At 37.1% G+C, this 22422-nt stretch overlaps 1 protein-coding gene across 1 annotated transcript in view; it reads left to right on the top strand.

The window, feature by feature from the left end:
* Nucleotides 1-2503: 2503 nt before the first annotated feature.
* The window catches only part of COL24A1 (collagen type XXIV alpha 1 chain), a 131531-nt gene continuing 111612 nt past the window's right edge, over nt 2504-22422 (top strand). The window contains exons 1-3 of the mRNA XM_029284689.1: nt 2504-2794; nt 14543-14604; nt 20889-22159. Coding sequence (XP_029140522.1) covers nt 2739-2794; nt 14543-14604; nt 20889-22159 — 1389 coding nt within the window. The 5' untranslated portion in view covers nt 2504-2738. The remainder of the gene's footprint in view (nt 2795-14542; nt 14605-20888; nt 22160-22422) is intronic.

Genomic DNA, 22422 nt, shown 5'->3' with positions numbered 1-22422 from the left:
TCTGCATAGTCTACATCTTAGGGTCCCGTCTAGTGTGATAGACCCCTACTTCTATGGTTTTGGTGCCTAATACTTGTTCTTGTGCTGCTATGATCAGTACTTCATTGCTGTGTTTTAGTCCAACCCTTTCCAGTCACTGGTAAAATTTCCCAATGTCTGCCACCTCAGCAATCTGCTGATGGTTCATCCCATGCAGGGTCTCGTCTTGCCATGGCATTTCCTCTGCTTGATCTTCCTCCCATGTCTGCTCCTGCCTTAGGCATTCTCTCAGCAACTCATCTTTGGGTGCCATCTTACTGATGTACTCCTGGATGCTCTAGGTTTTGGGCAGTGGCTTTGACACTCATCAGATCCTACCTGCCCCCTCTCTGGTTGATGTAGTCTTTGGATGTTGGACTTCAGGTGGAAACCTCCATATGTTGTGAGGAGCTTTAACTATATTGATTTAGTTGAATGTTCTTTTCCATTGTTTCTTGAAAGAATCCCATGCATATTTTCAAGTTATCCCAATAGCAAAATTAAAATGAAAAAAAAATCAGTTATTTATGTCCGTAAGCTATTTCTAAACTACATTTAAGGTAATCAGATATTCATTTAATAGCAATCAACTACCTTTTTCTGGAACACTGCCAGGCTTGGTTGGGGTTGATTTAAAAAGCTAAGCAAAAACATATTGATGAGTATTTGGATGGAAGACCATAACAAAATATAGTCTAAGAGCTGTAGGCTCATTTGGGAAATTGAAAAAAAATTTTTTTTTTTTGAAAAAAGGGCAGTGGCAAGCTGCTTCTGTATTGTTGCTAACAACACACCAGACATTACTGTCTACCAAATTACCAGGAACCAAGTGCGATTTGAAGCAGATTTTATTGATTTATTTAAAAGAATCCTGTCTGATGAACATTTTGGAAAAGGCTTGCACATTACCTTTGTTTGACCTTCAGAGTTTAATAACTTTAATACAGATTTTATATATTTTCTTGGAACCACTTTCCTATTGTCACTCCCTTAACTTCTTTTGGGGGAAACGTTGACCAGAGTGATAGCCAGGGCTACGACAAGGCTTTTAAGAAAATTTTCAAAAGTTCTTAGCCACCCTGACCAAACGTTACCTCAAAAAGTGGCAACCTTTAAAAAAAAGAAAGAGAAACAGCAGTGGCATTAATAATACCATTTCGGACAAATGGCTGTCCAGTCTCTTCTTAAAAACTTCCAGTGTTGGAGCATTCACCGCTTCTGGAACAACCTGCCTCCAGAAGCGGTGAACGCTCCAACACTGGAAGTTCTTAAGAAGAGACTGGACAGCCATTTGTCCGAAATGGTATAGGGCAGTGGTTCTCAACCTGTGGGTCGGGACCCCAATTGGGGTCGATCGACCATTTCACGGGGGTCACCAAGCAAGGCTGTCCGCCATTTTTTTTGTCCATTTTTTCCCCCTTTTCCGGCGGGTGCCTTACCTCCCTTGGGCTGGGCCAGCTGGTGGTCGGCCTGCTCCGTCTCTGCCACTTGCCAGCTACACCTCGGCTGGCGCAGGGGGCGGAACCACGCATGCGCGGCACTCCCGGGCAGGGAAAGTCCTCGACTTACGACCGGTTTAGTCCTCAACTTACGACCGGTTGGGGTCGTGGCATTAAAAAGGTTGAGAACCACTGATATAGGGTTTCCTGCCTGAGCAGGGGGTTGGACTAGATGACCTTCAAGATCCCTTCCAACTTTACTACTACTACTACTACTACTACTACTATTATTATTATTATTATTATTATTATTATTATTATTATTATTATTATTATTATTATAGTGCCCATTTCGGTTTTTTAGGCAGCGAGAAGCACGGTCCAACGAGAGAGCCTCCACGATTGCAATGGCGCTTTCCCGCACGGCCACCAAACAGCACCCCGGACTTTGCGCGCCAAAAGCGAAGGCGGCGGCGTCCGCGGCCGCGGCGGCCTCAACTTTCCCTCTAGCGGCCGCGGCGAGCGCGCCAACCGGCCGGCCCGCGCCACCCGCGTGCCCTCTGGCGCTTTTGTCTTTTCCGCTTGGCGGCTGCGGGAGAGGCGCGCGGGACTGGAGGCAGCGCGAGCTGTTTCGAGCTGGGTTTGATGATGTAATCGCAAGTCAGTGAGCGATGAAATTCAACACCGAGCCGCGGTGGGGAGGATTTTGCTTTGCTTTGGGTTGGCTGCTCGCTCTGCTCCAAAGCCAGAGGCTCTCGCCTTTCAGCGCCGAGTGCCTGCGCTATTGCCACTAAGACGCTGCAAAGAGCAATCTTAAATCTCTTCGTTTTCCCCCACCACCACCCCTCCCACCCCCTTACTAAGCCTTTACTCTTCTGGAGGTGCTGCCTCTTCCCAGTTCCGACCGACTCTTCCTCGCTGCTGCTTCCCAGCGCCAAGGTCTCCTCGCTGTGGAGCTCCCAAGTCCAATTGCAAGCGAGTCGAGCGCAGCACTTTTGCAAACGAATAAACAAACAAAGGCATTCTCCCCAAACCACACACACACACACAAAGACGTCTTTTCCTGAACCACACGTGAACTCCCTCCCGTTCTGGCCACGGACTGTAAACTATGTGGAAGAAACGCTAAAGGGAAGTAGGCACTGGGCAAAGGCAAAGAGAAGCGGCTACCAGGTTCCGGAGGTCGATTTCATGGACAGTACTTGAACCCTTGAGCGGTCCGGAGGGGAAATTGGCTTCTGATTTCGGTTAGAACTTCGCTGCTCGGACAAATGCATACAAATGCATTTAGGAGCTCAAAGGACAAGGAGTGGAAGCATCTCTCCCACGGCACAAACGTGAGTAGAAGAAAGGACACCCCCCGGGGGGGGGGTTGCGGGGAGGCCGAAGCGGTCGGCGAGAGGGGGGCGGGTTGCTGCCTGAGGTCCCTCCACTGCGCCCGTCTTGGTCAGTGTCTGGAGTACATGCGAACCCCTTTTTCTATGGATGACCCGCTTGGGGTTCAAAATCAAGGGGATAAATAAAGCAGTGGTCCCTTGGGCATGGTTAACTGAGAATAAGGGCCACTGTATTCAGTAGGTCTTCTGGAGTCTAAAGGATGGCGGTAGGAATAACTTTGCCCCTACTGTGGTTATTTCATCATCATCATCATCATCATCATCATCATTTTGTTGTATCTATTTTCTAATAAACTGCCCCAGAAAAGCTTTACAGCACCCTTTACAAGTGTTGGATGGCCTACAACTCATCCTCTCCAGCTAGTGCAGCACCCTTTACAAGTGTTGGATGCAGCACCCTTTACAAGCGTTGGATGGCCTACAACTCATCCTCTCCAGCTAGTGCAGCACATCTGGAGGGCATCTGGTTGGGGAAAGTTGGGCTTATCCTGTTGGTTGATGTTTAAAGCAATCGTGTGGCGGAAAAGGAAGAGGAAAAAGTTGGCTGGCAGGTTTCCCATTCCTGCAGAGGATGGAAAGAGTCCCAGGCTGTAAATTAGGAGGTGTGCTTTATCTACAGAGATAGGATGAGGTAGAAGACCGGGAGATTTCTAGATTTTTTTTAAAAATGAAAGTTTTTGCATTTGTTTTAACCTTTTCAGTTTTGCTTTCCGACATGAGATCTTGGCAAATGTTGCTTTGATCTGGATATTAATTATGGGACAGATTTATAATTAATTCATTTTAATAAAATATAGACAAAAAAACACGTATCTTAGATTACATACCATATCTGTCGTTCTCAAGTGTTATTCCTTTGGTGGTGGTTATTCTTGTTATTATTATTATTATTATTATTATTATTATTAGTAGTAGTAGTAGTAGTAGTAGTAGTACTTAGTAGTAGTAGTAGAAGAAGAAGAAGAAGAAGAAGAAGAAGAAGTAGGAAAAGAGAAGAGGAACTTGTGTGTTTTATCTAGTGCTAACAAGCCATGATGGAAAAAGTCCTTCACTGTCAGCACACTATATGTTCACTCAATTGCTCCTACTAAATATTCAAGCTTAGTAAAATCCAACGTTATTTTTTGTGAATTTTCTTACATTTGAATTTCTAGTGGGACAGAGACCAAAACTTTGTTCTTGTATTGTCTTTTCTAGTTAATGAAAGGTCTTTTGAGGTAAAAGAGATGGACTCTATCTTAAGCTGCATCTCTTAGGCAGCTAGATTCTTATGGACATCCTTAAGTATCTATTGAAAATGCTAATTCTTTGTAAGGTTTTTTTCCCTTCACCAGGAAGGCCATCTTTGTGCATGTTTTTAAAGAGATGAAACCTTTTGATTTTTAAGTAGGTTTAACTGCATGCTAGAGAATGTTGCTTGCAAGACTTAGGTATGCACAAAATTTCCGTTCAGCTTGTCTAAAATAAACATCTTTGTAGGTGATTTGTAAGTATTAAATAGCCCCTAGGCATGAACATGGTACCAGAACATTTATTTTCCCAATCTTGCAGCCCTGTTCGTGTAAGAAAGAAAATGTTTCTGAAGATTACTGTTTATGGATATGAAAGGGAAGAGGGAAATGAATTGGACAACTGGAATGTTTTTTTCAAGTTCAGATTTTCTGTCTCACTTTACAGGTAGATGCTATTTTCAGTGGTCAGGTTGCCAAATTATAACTATAGTTTTTCTTTCTAGCTCATTTTTAGTCATTATCTTTTTCTTCCCTGAAGCTAACAGAAGCAAAGAAGCATTTATAATTACTTGCAGCGGGTTGATATATTGGTGTGATTTCAAGCATAAAATCCCAGGTGACTTTTTTGTGGAAGCACTTTCATTTATCCTAGGCTTTGCCTTTGTTTCTGTTTAGAAAATGAACTGTTTCTATTGGCTAGCCAATCTGTTAATATAGTACAGCAGTCTGTTAGGCTTGCTTTCTACAAGTAAATATTTTAGCATGCTAGGTAATCTTTCTATGGATAAGCAAAAGAGCAATGTGACTGTTTTGTCAAGAGCTGTAAGCTGTAAGGCTGATTTCTTTCCTTTGTGCCTCTCTGGTTTGAATTAATCTGTATATGTCAGATGTATGTCTGCTTTTATGTTCTAGTTTTTATTGAGGTACTAAACCTGTTTGGGCAGTAACATTTTAGCTGCAGGTGTGTATTCACATGACTAACAATTCCTTGATCCAGGACAAAAAAACCCCACCATCCTGTGAATTAAGAAGCAGTAGTCAGGGAACAGTCAGAAATCTTCTCATTGGTACCTACTTTTTATATCCCAACCTTTCTCGGATTGTTTGACTGAATGCTCATTTCAGGAGAAGGAATTTTTAAACTCAAGCATTTTGACATTATCAATATGAAAATGTCATCATGTTCACTCCAGGTAGAGAAGCAGAAGACACTTCTCATTGGTGTCCATATAACGGTGTGACAAATCACAGTATAATTGGTATAGTAGATAAGGTCAGGTGAACTTCTTCATATTTAAAAACCACAATACAGAGAATTGTAGAACAAGTTAGCCATAGATGATGTACCTGCCAACTTCACATTTAGAAATGCAGGAAAAGGGGCCCAGGAAATTAGTGGACTTGGGGTGTGTAGAGAACCTGTGCTAGTCAGGTTCTGCTCTTGTGTGAGAAAGTTACACCAATATGAAATACAAATATGTTGGGAAGATTTTCATACGTATTCAATGTGTGGTTGCTGTTTCTGAACTTTCCTAACATGATAACTAACCCTTCATTTTCAGTACTGCTAGCCTGCTTTGACACTGTCTCCCATATCAGAACCAGCCCAAAGGTATGGTGTACTATTCTGTGTATAGAGACTGGGGAGACTAGCAATTAACTTATACATAACGTCTTATAACAGAACAATATTCTTTATCGTATGGTTGCCTGGGGGGGGCGCATATTGTAAGTTGTGACATACCCAGACTTTTCTACCTTGCCAATATGATCTTATGTCTATCACTTGAAGCAACTGACTTGTTCAGCCTAATGGTAAGATTGTTCTTGTCCTAAATGTTGGTTTTTGGTAAAACAAACATAGTACAGTGGAAGTAATGATAAATGTAATCAGAACATACAGTAGGTCTATCTTTGGTAAAATCAAAGCAGGGCTATTTTTTTTCCCTTATAACATATAAGATATGCAGCTATGAGTTGGAAATCATACAGAAAGTGATACTTCAGTTGAGCACCGATGCATATACCTAAGTTCCATATGTTATATGAGACATTGGACATTACTACTGAATGCATATACTCCTGAAAGTTAGTCTAGCTAATATTGCCTCTGATGAGAAAATTTGTCTGATTCATTCATTTCCAAGCCTGTGCAAAACATATGCTAAAAACAAGTAATTCCCTTTTTATTCTGCTTTAGGAAAAAAATATTCATGATCATATTACCCTTCAATCATCAAAAAAGCAAGTCTGATGTTCAGTTAAGTATTCTATTATTGACCAGTCAGGGAATTGAAGGAAGTACAGTGCATATACAGTGCAAAGGTGATTGGGGTCCTTTGTTGGGTCCTTTGTATGTATTTGTATGTTGTTGGTTAGATTCACCATCTTGCTTTAAAGCAATGTAAAGCAATGTAAATGACAGCCTCACAATATATTTGCATCACAGCAGTACCTAGTGACTTCTGTTGTAGGTCACTTAGAGAATTCTTCTATACCCTAACTCAGGGGTATCACACTGGCGACCCACGGTCACGTGCTCGCAGTCATGCGCAGGCCACGTCCACCCTTGCTCCGCAAAGGAAAAAATGTCACAATACGTCATGTGACGCGATCGAGTTTGACACCCATGCCCTAGCTGTTCTAGCTCTTTTAGTTTGTAATTCAGAAACTGGAATCTGGAATGGAAAACTATAAAGTTTTACATTATGTTTTAGAGCAGGAGTGAAGCAGTGTGTGAAAACAAATGCTAGCTTTTTTCAATTTTAAGTAGGAATTCTTCCCAAGGTTTGTTCCAATTCTTCTTTGAATAGGTTGCTACTCACTTGCCATGTTAGAGAGTGTGTAAACATAGCCAACAGATGTTACAAGCATTAAGTTTGGAGAATTTACTTCAAACACTTGCCTACTCTTATCCCACAGTTCTGGCAATAAATGTTTACATAGTGTTTCCATGAACTCAGTGTAAACCGTAAGGCTAATTTTCTTTTGCAGAAAATCTCCCAGAGATCTTCTAGCCACATGAAGCATTTGGTTTTTAAGAAATTCTCTGTCCACCTTTTCCTGCCATTATCTTGAGAAACCTAGGATTTTCATTTTTCTTTAAGGTAAAACATACATATGAATTGCAAGATGAAGCTGGTATATTTTGTACAATATACTATTATTTTAAAATGAGATCTCTGCAGTTGGAACTTAGAGAACTATTCTAGAGTCAGTGGATATGACCATCTGCTTACTTATCAAGTAGCTGTGGGTGGATTTACTTACCATTTATCTTTTCATACTGTTTTCTCATCCTCTTGATAGTGTCTTTGATAGTTTCCTGGCTAGTTTGAGGATTTGTAAATTGAGTCCAGATGAGGGAAAATATTTTGAATTGGGTGTTAAAAAAAGTATGAGGGGAAAGAAGTCATAAGCATTTTTCAGAACGGCAAAATCAGTGCCAGAATGAAATGTAACTTTTGAGGTGAGCTTTTTAGCTGCTGCAAACAATGTACCAATTCCTAGCACACCTTTCCTTGCTGAAATAACTTGTAACTCAAAAGAGCTAGCCTGTAATAACCGTTTCATATTTTGACAGCAGAGGGAAATATTGTCTGAAAACTCTATGAAGAACTGCATGGGGAAGACTAAATTTACATTCCCATAAGCATTTTGCTCCAGTGTTTGTTTCTTATGTTTTTATTTTTCCATTTTATATATATATAAAGATAAAGAAAAAGGCCACAAAATCATGCATCTTTCATATATTAAGCAATTATTAATATATTGTCATGATGTATGATTCAGTGCTGCCCTTTGAACATATTTCTAATAATTGGCTGAATTATTTATAAAAATAATAAAAGAAGGATAAATAATCTAAAAAAAAGAGGCATGCACATTTTTAATAATCATGAATCAATCTTGGTTGAATCAATAGTTGGTTTACATCTATATGACAGTTAGATGCCAAAATAATTTTCTGTTGACATTTATGTATTGCTCCAGTGTGTGTGTGTGCATGTGAAACATAATAAAACAAAAACTACATGGCTCTCAGTTTGCTTCTGGGATTATTGTGAATGACAGGCCTTATCCCCTTCACAGCTGGTCAGCGTACATGCCAGACAGCAGCAAATACAGAGAAATGAAGGAAAGGTCAGACAGGAACAAATAAAGAGAAATGACTCTTGCTCACATAGACATAAAGAGAACTAGAGAAGAAAATTTAAGCCCTCCCCCACTTTTTTTTTTATAAAAAAAGAGAAGAGAATGGAAGCAAAAGCTATAGATAGAAGCTACAGTAGGAAATAGACCGAGATCGTTTTCAGAATTCAGAAGCCTCAAAATTAACTTGCTGGAACCCCCGGGAAGGAAGAAATTCAGGAATAATAGAGACAATGGGAATAACTATTTCAAGCAATAGTTATTTCTGAAAAGTTAGGAATGTTGTATTAATTTTAATCTTCATTTTACTATCCTGTCTGAGTCTCTCCATTTTTAAAAATCTTTCTATGCAGGTGTGTGTGTTTATACATATCAGATTGTGCATGAGTAAGTAATTTCTTGTTAGACTATCCTGTGATTTAGAATATTTATACTCCAGTTATAGGTTCTTTACATCAAGCTGCTTTGTAGCCATCGTGTGGTTTGCTTGGAGCACTGCACCTTACATACAATTTGTTTCTTTTTAATCTACTTAGAAGGTGCTGTTTTATTGAAGCAACTCTATATAATTTCTCCTTCAACAGGGAATGTTTGCCTTTTAAAATCTAAAGATATAACAATTTATATTTCATTTTAAAAGTATGATTTTTGTTCATCTCTTGTGAGGTTGGTCTATCTCCCTTAGAAGACAGAAACTTGTTTCATCTTCAGCATTATAGGAACTGCTCCTATAGAAATTATTTTTTTTAAAGTTTCTACCTTTTAATCATCCAAAAGGCAGAGGAGGAAGCTTTACTTCCCTCATATGCCAGGGTTAGAGGAAGGATGCCAGCTGAGACACCCATGGAAAACAGGACATGGCAGGAGAAAAAAACCCAAATTGCTACCCTAAAGTGGGAGACGGGGACAAGGGATGAAAATCTAGATGTCGTCTTGGATAGATTTATTTTTAGACAGCTAGATTTGTTTAAAGGGCAGGGTTTTTCTGTATTCTGTTGAAAAGCATGAAAACATATGCTTTTTTTCTAAAAAGCTGAAGGCATCTTGTAGTGTCATATTCTGAGACTATAGTGTTGTACCTGTGGAAGCCAGCACACGGTCAGATAGTATTGGATTCAATATATTAAGAATCTAAGCCTATTACAAAATAACTATCATTTCTAATAACAAAAATATTAGTTCAAAAAAGAAAAGAGAAAGAAAACAAAAAACAGAAACAAAAACAAAAAAGAAAAAAATACCTTTCTACTCTATTATACTTTATAATCTATCAATCCCTCAATATCTGTGTCAAACTCCTTTGTAATGGAAGAAGAATAAGAAAAAAGAAGAAATGATATTAAATGATTATTGATTATGTTAAGGAAAAAGGGAATGGAGAGACACCTGAAGTGTTAATTATGTATTTATATTAGCAATATGGAACATAGCAATTGAAATAGTAAAGCTTAATACAGGATTTGGACTTATTTAGATGAAATGTTATTGATGATTGTTTTGATTGACTTAGTTGTATTGAAATATATTAACTTGAATATAATATATTATTAGAGGGAATAGAGAGGAGGTTTCTAATGATTTAATCTGAATTATATGAGTATGACTTTGTTTTTGTACAATTGACTACCCTGCCACCACGTTGATTCTTAAGCACTTGTTTGTAAAATGAAAAAACTAATCAAAGTTGTTTTAAAAAAGAAAGAATCTAAGCCTAGACAGAATGAAAAACTGGAACTAGAGAAAAAGAAAGGAAGAATGGCACTCCAAGAGGAGTACCTTAAATGAATGTATCTGGAATTAAAGAGACTGGAGCTAGGAGAAAGAAGGAAGAAGGAACATACCGATACCTAACAGTTGGAAAGGGGGAATTTAAAGAGTGGAAGGCCTTCACTTGCAACCAGTCTGAATTTCTTAGCACTTCCTGTGAAAAAAATTACAAGCTTCCAAAGTACAAAGAGGGTGAAAATCCTTGACCCACTTCCTGGATAACTTGAAAAAGAATTACCATGGCTATGTGACAGGGAAAGAGTAGTATATGGCAGCAAAGAGAGCACACATAGTTCTCTTAGGGACCAGGAACAAAGGAATAAGATCTACACTTTGATTCCAAGCAAATACATGAGGTGGAAGGGCAGGTACTTTAGGAAGCAAAGGAGGAATCCATCTCCCCTTCACATGGTCCCTTCTGTGTCCCTTTGCCACAGAAATATGTCCTCTGGGAAAAAGAACTCTTGTAGGGAACAGTTGCCAAAAACTAACACATAAGCGTTCAAGAGAGAACAAGAGGAATATCTGACCTTGTCTATAAAAATATAGGAGACAACCACACCCCCAGCAAGCTCAGAACTGATGTATCACACACACTATATGTGTGTGTATGTGTGTGTGTGTGTGTGTGCAAGCCCCACAGAAAACTAATTGTGCTCAGCAAGTTTCACAGGTGCATCTTCCACTTGTCATATGACACCCAAGTGGACAAAAAAAAAGGGTAAGTCAAAATTTTCTGGATGTGGCAGGAATATGATCAAGTATATAAGTTCTTATAATAATTGCCAGTGAGTGAGGGACAACAAGGATGGAGTTTTGCCTATCGTGGAAACTCCAGTACAGAGAATAACAGTAGACATTCTGGGACATACTAAAACAAAAATACTATGCCTGGCTGATAAATCAGACTTTATGCTGACCTCTTCATAGCATAGCCAGAGCATTTTAATCTGGCATGAACCCCAAGCTGGAGGCAGAAATATGCTTCTGTGTGGATTATAGGAAACTAAATAAAAAATAGTGATAAATCCAAACTTTGCATGGCACATTGAACTATAACCTAAACAATCATTTTAAAGAATTGTAGTTCAGATTTTATATAAACCTGGAAAAATGGCTAATTATGGGTTTGTATGTTGTACTATGATAACCAAAATGTTCATTTTAAAATCCTTATCCAACTAAGGAAGATGGTGTCTAAAATACTGTCTTTTTCTATATCAGCCTGCCTTAGCTGAGCTTATTTGAGCTTCAATGGATAATCATCCATGTGACATTTTCTTTAATGGCTCTCAACTATCTGTCCATTTTCCCATCTATTCTTGACTGACGCTATTAAAAGATAACTTTTTTTAAAAAAAATCATCAAATGATAATAATAATCATATACAGCATCATACAATGTGCTTCCTCTGCAAAGAAGCTGAAGAAACAATGGATCACCTGGTTATCTGCTGCAAGAAGATTTCACAGACTGACTACAAACAATGGGATGACAAAGTAGCAAGAAATATTATTTGTGTGCAAGCAAGAACTGATGGGATGATAAAATAGAGAAAGTCATAGAAAATTAAGAAGCTAAATTGCTGTGGGACTTCAGAATTCAAATAGATAGACATCTGCCACATAACACCCCAGACTTAAAAACTGTCGATAAGAGGGACAAAAAAGACTGGATAGTGGAAGAGGCAGCAGAATAGAAGAGAAAGAACTTGAGAAGATAACAAAATACAAAGACCTGCAAATAGAAATAGAACAATGATGCCAAAAGAAAGTAAAAGGTAGTACCAATAGCAATAGGCGCCTTGGTTATAATCCCAGAACTTGTGGAGCACCACTTGAACACATTGACATTGACAGATTCACCATCAGTCAATTGCAAAAGAGTGCCTTATTTGGAACAGCTTATACCTTGCAATGATACTTCTATCATCATCAAACATCCACATTTGCCTATCCAAAGGTCCTTGGGAAACCCTCTTTTAGTGGATAAAAATGCCAAATCCAATCTGAACATCTGGCTGGCCGTGCAAATAATACATATTCTTGCTGGCATTTAAATATCCCCTTCCATTTTTTTTCATATTCCCTAAAATCCCCCTTGCTTAGATGAAAAGTATGGTCTTTTACTATACTTGCATTTAAAATTTTTCTTCTTCCTCTGATGTTTTTAGTTGGATATGTTTAAGTTTGTTTGTATGTAGACAGGATCAGAATTTCTTCTCAGTACTCATTTTCACTTTTGTAAGCGCATAATATATGAGTATATAGGAAGTAATAAACTCATGGTTCATTTGTGAAAGTGTCAGATGTTTACAAATGCTATATCAAGCTTGTAGTTATTACAATTCAGAATGATACTATTTATAGACATACAGTATATGAACAGAAAAACCAAGCAATTCTATTTTCTTAGTATTAATGGCTGAGGAGGGTTAGGATGAATCAGAAAGATTTCTCTGGCAAAAAGAGCTTAATTGGTGAGCTGCCTGCCAAATCCACAGTATGCCTTCAGAAAAATTGGCATTAAGGATCACTATTCTTATGTTCTTGTCTGCAACAAGCCTTCAGATGAAGCATTTAGGCATGTGTTGGATTAGTTTAGGATTAGTATGGATATTTTCTGTCCTTTTGGATTCCATGGGTAAGAGGTTTTTTTTTGTTTTTTTTTAAAAAAGCTTCGGGAAGAAAAAAAAAGAATAAAATCTAGGCATTTCTTGCTGCTGCTCTCCTACTGTATGAGGCAGAATTGTTCTGATGCATTAATAAGTGCACTCCAGATTTTCTTCTGTAATTTACAAAGGATTGGTCTTTTTTGTTGTTGTTGTTTTATTCCTGGATACCAAGAATTTAGAGTATGATAGACTGCAAAAATGCCCATTGGCAGAAAAGGATTTATTTCTTCTGAGTGTGCATGCAAAGGATTGTACTCCTAATACCCGTCCACTGATAAACGTAAAAAAAACCCAGGATCTATGATAAGGTAATTAAGATGATCAATTAGAAAAGAAGCTTTATATTGACGTGGTTGTTACTTGTAGAAATACTAGGAAAATGTTTATATTCAATTGTTATTTATCAAAATACTAAGAAATGTACTAATTTAAGGTTTATAAAAGAGAATATTATTGGAAGAAGAGAAAATCAAGGAAAGCTACTATGTGGATTATGGAATTATAGAAATTAATTGTTATTGATTGTTTTTAAATATAAACCCAGATAACACAATGTTTACCAAATATTAAGGTGACTATGTTAAAAAACCAATAGATAGATAGATGGATGGATGGATGGATAGATAGATACATAGAGATATATGGATAGATAGATAGATAGATAGATAAACATAAAACATATTACACATTCCAGACTTGTTTTAATCATAGCTGAATTTATATCTGCTCTAGCATGACAGTAGTTAATGCTAACCAGGTTCATTTATAGCCAATGTTTACAGATCCACTTCACATCTGCTTTCAAGCTATAGAGATGAGGTCAATTCTGAGATTAAATATAGTCTACTATTATCTCTTGTTTAAACTTGTTTTCAAGGCAGTGTCTCTGCTACTGTATCATTTCTTATGGGGTATGTTCATGTAAACAGAAAAATAAAAAATAAGCAGTTATAGGTAGATATATTTTGACAGTGGGGATGTCAATGAGATGTAATTTCCTCAGTGGCACCATGACACTGTCAAATGTACCCCTAGCCATGAATTGTAACCATTGTAACCATTATTTCTAGGCACATTTAACTGCAAGAAACTAGGATATTTAGAGCATTATATTTTAAGAGAGAAATGCATGGAAACATCTGGGAGATGTCAGTCTACTCATAAGAAATACTATGCTGTATTAGACTGATGCCTTGTCTAGCAAAGCATTCAGTCCTAGAGGGGCCAACAAGTTCCAGAGGAAAAATGAAATACATTGGTAGAAAGAAAATATAAAATAGTTTTGAACTGTTACTGGAAATCTGAACTATCACCCATCAAATGACAGATGGACATTCAATGAATCAAGATTTGACTATAATGTGTCTAATAGATTCAAAGGGTTATCTGATGTGGTGACATTTTAAACATGGCCATTCAACTCTAGCAATACAGTACTGTACTGTGCTATGCTATGCAATGCTATGCTATGCTATGCTATGCTATGCTATGCTATGCTATGCTATGCTATAAAAAAATCTCCCTTTTTATGACCCTTTAATCCCTTAATTTGGAGTAAAGTTGGGGGCCTTCCTGATTCCTACGCAGAGTTCATAGCAGATATTTTCTCTTTGCGCCCTGATAGAGCAACATCTACTGTTACCTAGGATTGAATTCTTAACTTTCCAAGTGGGAAGCAAGTATCTTCACCACTAGGCCACCATGCCTATTGTATTGCATTGCATTGCATTGCATTGCATTGTATTTTTACATTACTACATTGTATTATATTTATACTATACTATACTATATTATCATATTTGCATTATATATTTTGTTTGTATGGTGTGTGTCAAGTCTAATGAAATTTCTGTCTTTTATAGGAAGACCCTTCTCCTTCTTACACTATGTATAGCTGTGGGTTGTGTGCAAAGACAGCAAGAAGGTAAGAAACATCTCTTACAGAACATTTTGAATGACCTGTTAAGAGAAAGGTATAGCTTTGATTTTGTTAGTATCACTTTGAAATGTTTTTGATTGACCATTTATTCAAATATCAGACAGAGTTGAAATGGATGCAGAAGTTGAAAGAAACCACTTTAGACATGTTGACCTTTTTGAGATTACTCACATTTGCATAATAAAAATTGAAGCTGTACTTTTGAGGATTTTCCAAGATAACCCAGATCGCTTATTAAACACTTATTTGGAATTTCATTTTTAAGGCCCATCAAAAACAGTTGCATTTTTTAAAATTTACTTCCTTTTATTACATTTTAATGTGCTGAAGATAGTTGAAAAACATGATTGTGTTATGTTACTGTTTGTATTTAGACTACAGAGAAATGGATAGATGTTTACTCTGGAAAGTTAAATTGGGAACGTAGCAATTATAGGCTCCAATATATCCATTTTATGACCTAGGTATCTGGGCTCTTCCACTTCATTTCCATTGCTAATGTTAGAAAACTTTCAGGATGGAATCTTTATTTATTTTATTAATTTAAATAATTTATATGACTGCCCCCCCTCTTAACAGTGGCAGTGAGTAATGTACAACACTGACTTCTGTGGGGGATCTGCAGTGTCTGATTTTCCCTCTTGTGAAGCTCATGATCCCAGCTTGCTCTTCACAGGGAGCAAGATAAGATATCTCACTGTATTTTCATCCCAGTTATGGATAGAGACATTTAGTTTAGGAGTTGAAAGTACTTTACTTTTCCAAGACATTTCCTTCTCTTTCAGAACTTAAGAAACAGAATAAATACTTCTCAGAGTTAGCTATAGAAAAGTTACTTGTAGTTATTGTAAAGAAATTTATGACATTCAGAACACTTTGGATGTCAATTTATCATTATCGTTATAAGTAGAAATTCTTCTTGCATCATTTTTTTTACTATTATGCAGAAGATATTTTTGGTTGTCATCAAATAAGCAAATGTAAGTGCATAGGTTTGTTATATTTTATTTATTACAAACATTTGTATATCCATTCATGTAATATGTTTTTATTAATCTTGGCCTTTTCTCCAAGAAGCCCAGGAAATGTTTACATGGCATTTTCTTCTACGTTACTGTAGAAGAAGGAATGGCAACACCTGTGGGTGGAGTTAAAAGAAGGATCAGCCTAGAACAAAGGTGTCAAACTGCCGGCCTGCAGGCTGGACGCTTCACGTGGAAGCCGCGCCCACCCCATTGCCGGCAATGGCAAAACTGTCCCGATATGTTGCGCGATATCACGTGATGTCGCGAGTTTGACATGTCTGGCCTAGAATCTCTATATAGCCACTAGCAGACTAAGTCCAACCCTCCCCTTGAATTCCATGGAGCCTTATCTAACTCCAAGCAGGTGCTAATCACTAGTTGAGAAAACTCCTGTGCATAGACTGCTTAGCAATAAATGAGTTTAATTGGATCTTCACGTGTGGATCTGATCTTTTGCACCTGACAATCACCTTCCAACAATCCTATGAAGTGAGTTAGGTTGAGCGATTAGTAAATTCACACACTGCACTAAAGTATCATGTATTTTGTTTTGGCTTAGCATAATTTAATAGATGCAAAATGTACTAAGTGAGCTTCACTTTCAAGCCTATTGACTTTGGAGTTAACTGAATCCTCTTCTAAGGATTTTCTTCATAGTTGCAGATCATGAATATACTCAGAAGGTTTATCTGGCCTCCAAAGAGCTGTTTTTGGATTTGGGTATAAACAATCAATTTGTTTAGTTAAGAAAAAAAGCTGGAGCAGTGTTGCTTACTTTATGCTTGTAGTGGAATTCTTGTTTAAGAAGCCCAAATGCAAAGTCCAAATATAGGTCTAGTTCAATAGTTTATTGGAGCCGTTCTGTTATATATTTACTCTTTGAGCATTAGATGTATATATGATAAATTCAAACAGCTATTGCTTACCCCAAGCCTTGAGATGAGACATTCTAAAGACATGTATTGTCTGACTTGTCTGTCAATATCAGCTTCTCTTAAGCTTCTTAGAACGGAAACTCACTTAAAATATAGAATAAATTGAAGACATGTGGCATCTACAGGAGAAAAAAAAAGTTTGTTGGCTTTTCTAACTATGCTTCCTTGGCAATGGTGTGTCAGAGGGATAAAACACAGCACAGTTACCCTTATCCCCCACACTGTAGGAAAATGATTAATGAAGTCTGCGAGCAAACAGGGAAGAAAGCACAGTCTTCTGAAGTTGAAACAAGTCATTTTCAAGACGACAAACCATAAATATTTGTTGCAAATCTCCTTTGAGTTTTTTTGTTCTTTTTAATGTACAGAGTAAATGAAGTCAGATGCCAACATCTGTGCAGAGAAAAGAAAAAGAATAGATCCTTAATGGATTATTATTTTTTTTAAAAAAAGTCAAAGCACCTGGAGTGGATTACATGTTCTAAAGCACTCATTTTTTAAAGCATCTTCTAAGAGAATTATTATAGAGAACCAATTTGATGTAGTGGTTTAGGCATCAGACTAGAAATTGAGAGACCGTGAATTCTGGTCCTGCCGTAGGCACAAAGCCAATTGTGCGACCTTGGTCCTGCCGTAGGCGCAAAGCCAATTGTGTGACCAATTGGGTCACTTTCTCTCAGCCTTAGGAAGTAGGTGATGTTTTGAAATCTTGCCAACGAAACCACTGATACTTGGTTCAGGCAGTTGACAGGAGTCAACATTGACAAACAAAAGAAAACAAAAACAAGGACAATTTTGAAATTTAGGTGTAAGTGCAGGTTGTGAAAGTTGGTTAAAGAGAAATGTACAGTTGCTAAGGTACCAAGCTTCCACAGAATGCTAGTGCTACAGGTTAATTTATTTACTACTAATAATAATAAAAAAACCAGAATAACCTCCTTGTCTAACCCCCATTATATTCTTTCAGAGCACTGAGTATAAGATAAAGTAAAAGTGCTTATTGTTCCATTCAGAAATTCCTTATCTAATGATTTTTCCTCAAACTCTGAAAATCCTATGAGAGATACTTTTATTTTTGCATTCAATCATGTCCAATTCTCAAACATTGCCTGGACAACTCCCAGCAATTTTCTTGGCAAGGTTTTTCAGAAGCATTTTCCCATTGCCTCCTTCCTAGGGCAAAGGGAAAGTGACTAGCACAAGATCACCCAGTGGGCTTTGTGTCTAAGACAGGGCTAGAATTTACAGTCTCCTGATTCCTAGCCTAATAGCTTAACATCAAACTGGCTTTCTATGGGAAATATAGGAGCCATTGAAAAATAGGAAGCTAAAACATTACTGCATTTGTTAGATTCCAGGCTTCATTTCTAAACTAATCTTTTTTTTCCCAATAAGGGAAAATGACAGTTTGAATTACAGCATGATCAGCTCTGCAATTTTCACAAATTACGACTTAAATAAATTTATTTTATGCCTGAACATCCCAAGGAATTGAAAAATATATAATGCCATCTCCCCATTCAAATGATATGTCTTTCAGTGCCTCTGAATATAGTATGCTGGCTCTTCTTTAATGTTGGCTCTTTGTACACCAACTAAGTATTATTCAACAAACTCTTAATAGCAAAGTGTGTAACTAATTTTCAAAAGGGGTAATACAAAATTATATTTTGACAATTCCAAAATTGTGAGAGTTTTGTGTGTAAGTCTGTTTACGTACAAATTAGAAAAAAAGTGTCAGTTCTTAACATTGCTAATAACAGAAGAAAGTCAAATTCAGAAATTAGGGTAAACTTTTTGGAAAAGTCTGTGGAAATCCTTCTGTTTATTCAGTTTTGGCTTTTGCTTCAACTTGTATTAATGCTGATGAATAATTGATTTTACATAATTTTAGTCTAAAATGCTAAAATGGTATATTCTGAGGCCAAGAAATAATTTTGCAAATTACTTCTGAGGCTAAACTGTTGATTGATCCTATGAATTATTATTAAACTGCCATAACTCATGGGATTGGATGCTAAGACTTAATGTGGTTTTAATAAGTAGCTTTGCATAACTTCTGGGACTTCTTCACAGCCTCCCTATCCTATATAAGGTTTAATGTATCAGAACAAACCAGTCATGAAAATAGCAGTTCCATCCATTGGAACTGAATAATCCAGTGTTTCTCAACCTTGGCAAGTTTAAAATGGATGGTCTTGGGATTTGGGAATTTGGGGAGTTGAAGTTCACCCATCTTGAATTTGCAAAAGTTGAGAATAATTACTGGAGTAATTATTTATTCCCTAAAAAGTTGCTTGGAGGGTACTTTAAAGTTAAGAATGAGAGGTAAAAATGCAGGAGTTGATACCTGTGGGTTTTTTCCTATAAAAAGTTCATTTTAAAGGTACTCTTTTTATTTTTACCTTGACAGAGCTCTGTAATTAAGAAAAAAAAATCTGTGCAGTGAAAAGACTTCTGAGGAAAAAAGGATGTGGATAAGAAAGAGTTCAACTTCCTTTCCCTGCTTATTTTGTACTTTAAAAAATTGACTACTTCCTTTTAAGATTTTGTAATGTATTCATCTTCTGTTGTCATCCTACTGTATATGAGATTTTTGGTGATGGGCACTTTCCTATCACAGTGTTTCCACTTCCTGATCCCTCCCAAACATTATCAAGCCAAGCTGTTTATTTGACTGATGTCTGAATGTAGACTGGAAGAAAAACACACACCTTGGAATGCAGGTTGTGATAAAAAGGGTTCCTACCAATGAGGGATAGAAATGGGATGATCAGAGAACTACCAATAGACCACCTGGAAGCAGAGCTAAAGCTCTTCAAGGGCAATTTTTTTTAAAAAAATCATTACAGTGATTTTGTATAGGCAATGATTTTGAACTTCAAAGCTGGCAATAGATTTACTGTCCATATCAGGATAGCTAATATCATGAGAAGGGACCCATTCAGAGCTGATTTTGATCTACCACAAAGACCCAGTCTGGTTATGTTGAAGAGCTGTAATTTAGCAGCATTCCTCTGCTATATGAGGCATGACAACGCAGCGTATTTCTCCTTTGACTTAGGTGAGAGAAGAATCAGCACTCCCTGATTTCATTTTATCCTATGCAATTCCTTCTGCTTTCCATTACAGGCTCAGTGTGTCTCACATACATTGAAGTCTTACATTTGCTTATTCTAATTCTTTGGAGTAGAAAGAGAAAATTACATCTTGTTTTCTTTTGATAAGTATAGAGTGTGTTCTATCTTTGAAATTAAGTCATTTGTGTTTAATTTTTTTGATATATATCTATTTTAGAACTTGTGCCTGTCGTACTTTTTAGTTTTATAGATACCTTACAAAGGAAAAGTAATTTGCTTTGGCTTCAATTAGCATTTTGATAAGTGAAAATAAAAAAGTTTGAGTTTTATTGGTTTGCTTTGGAGGGATAGGTGAATCTATTTTTCTGTAAAAATCTTAAAGTTGCTATTGGTATAAAGAAAGATACATCCGTGTTGATTTTGTAAAGAATCTTAAACTAGATTTTCTATAAACTATAGAAAGTACATGTTCACTTTCAGCAAAATAGACATTGTCTTAAAGCTGATGGTCAGCAACATTAACACCTGTCCAAAAAAAAAATCACTGTTGATGACTATTTATTCAAATTTAATCTTTTATCACTTTACTACCTAAATTCCTATTTACCAAATATAGATTTTATCAATAAGGAAGTTTGATAAAAGTGTAGGCAGAAAACAAGCAACTTTTACAAAATTTGTGGAAGTGAATGGGCTAAGTTATCCCATTTAAAAAGTTAAAAATTGGAGAAAAATTCAATGTATAATCGTGTTGGGAAGAAAATTGAGTGGTTTGTTGCTTCTGCTGGAGTAAACTCTAGTTTATAAAACCTTGACTCATCTTTAAGGCTCTTGTTTTTGCTCTAGCAGGCTTAACACAGCCTTCCTCCTGGCAATCATTAGGGGAATTATTATCCTCGTCTAAAGGTCAAAGTCATGGTCAGCCATCTGGAAGTAACATTATAGTGGGATGCAAGCCCTTGTAAGAGACTATTATCTCATTTTCTAAGGTTATGTCACACATAACTGATGAGTGTTTATACTAGTAACTGCACACTTCTTATGTCCTATGTTGGTGTGACTCAGGCATGGTTGCAGACCTACATGTGACAGATTTGCATTTTACTGAACAGTGCCCTTTTCGGACGCTTAAGTGAAACTGGTGCAACAATTCGCAAAAATTGCTATAAACTGCATAAGTGAATTTAACCCAGCAGTATTTTTCTTACCTCCTTTTCTTTCTCTTCCAGGCATAGATGTTCTCCATCATTTAGGCCTAAGTGGGCAAGCCACGCATCATCCAACAACAGGGTCTACGATACATTTGTCACGTGCTTCATCACCTCAAGGAGTTCACCTAACTGCATTTGGAGTCCTTTTATCCACTCAGTCAGCCATTGAAGTTCCCATCTCTCAAGTGGGAGCGTCAGGCTTAGGTTCCAATTTTGCCATACTAATTAGCTTACGCTCTTACGGAGTAAACAATGCCTTTCTTTTCAGTGTTAGGAACAAAAACAGACTGCAGTTTGGTGTACAGTTGCTACCAAAGAAGATAATGGTGCACACTGGAGGGAAGCACTCTGTATACTTTGATTATCGGGTTCATGATGAGCAGTGGCACACGTTTGCTATTGATGTTACAGAAAAATCAGTGTCCTTGTATACTCAGTGCGGAAGGAAACACTTCAGCAAGGAGATTCTTTCCAAAGTACAGTTTGATTCACACAGCTTATTTACCTTAGGAAGAATGAACTCCCAGTCAGTCAACTTTGAAGGTGTGTTATGTCAGCTGGATATTATCCCCTCTGCACAAGCCTTGACAAACTATTGTCAGTATGTGAAACTACAGTGTCGCCAAGCTGATACATACCGATCTCATACAATTTCTCCAAGTGGGGTGATCTCAAGCAAGCTGTTGGATGAAGTAACCCAACCATTAAGTAAAAGAAAAGGTACCCTAAACCTTCATGTCAGTAAGTCAGCATCAGTACAAGATCCTCAAGAATTGAAGGAGACAACTTCTTCTTTGACTCCTCTTTACTTAGGGAATATTACTGCCTTGTCAGAACCAAATAACCAGCAAACTGTGAACGTCTCCAAAGAACATCAACATCCTGTCAGCAAAAGGAAAGGTGATTCCTTGCCTCTCACAAAATTAACTTTAAATCATACAGACTCTGTGACAGAAAATATAAAAAGAAAAACCAATTCCAATTTGCTGCTTTACATAAAGCAGCCTAATGCCAAACATATGATGAAAAATACATCAAAGCCATATTTATATGAACTAATGGATACACAACATTTTTTAAATACAACATCGTATGAGGATTTCCATTCTGAACCTTTAATTAACCGGTTTGGCTCATTGGATGAGCATACAGTTCGGACTGATGAGATTTATAATGCAGAAGGCAATTATGAATTTGATGCTGATTATTATGATTATGATTATGAAGAATGGGAGAGACTACTTGACATGGAAAATCTTAAGGGGCCTAAAGGAGATCCTGGACAGGTGGTAAGTTGCCTTAATTTATGGTATCTAATAAAATGTAGGAATTCACAAGCCACATTACAGAGATTTACCAAGGTTATTATAATGCAGGAATTTCCTGTAATTTCAGTTTTCTATGCTAATAGTGGGAATATAAGAAATAACCTGGGCTTTTGATATTTTATAACAATAAATAGTTTGTTGTAGATGGGTTTCCTGGAAATTCTAGAGAAATATATGTAGCACAAAGAACCAGACAGAGTAACTGCTATCCTCCAACTGTATTA

Source organism: Protobothrops mucrosquamatus, unplaced genomic scaffold, assembly GCF_001527695.2.
Source record: "Protobothrops mucrosquamatus isolate PMUCROS unplaced genomic scaffold, P.Mucros_1.0 scaffold841, whole genome shotgun sequence".
Classification (NCBI taxonomy): domain Eukaryota; kingdom Metazoa; phylum Chordata; class Lepidosauria; order Squamata; family Viperidae; genus Protobothrops; species Protobothrops mucrosquamatus.
Note: the sequence above shows the minus strand (reverse complement) of the source record. Positions and strands in the feature narration are given on the sequence as shown.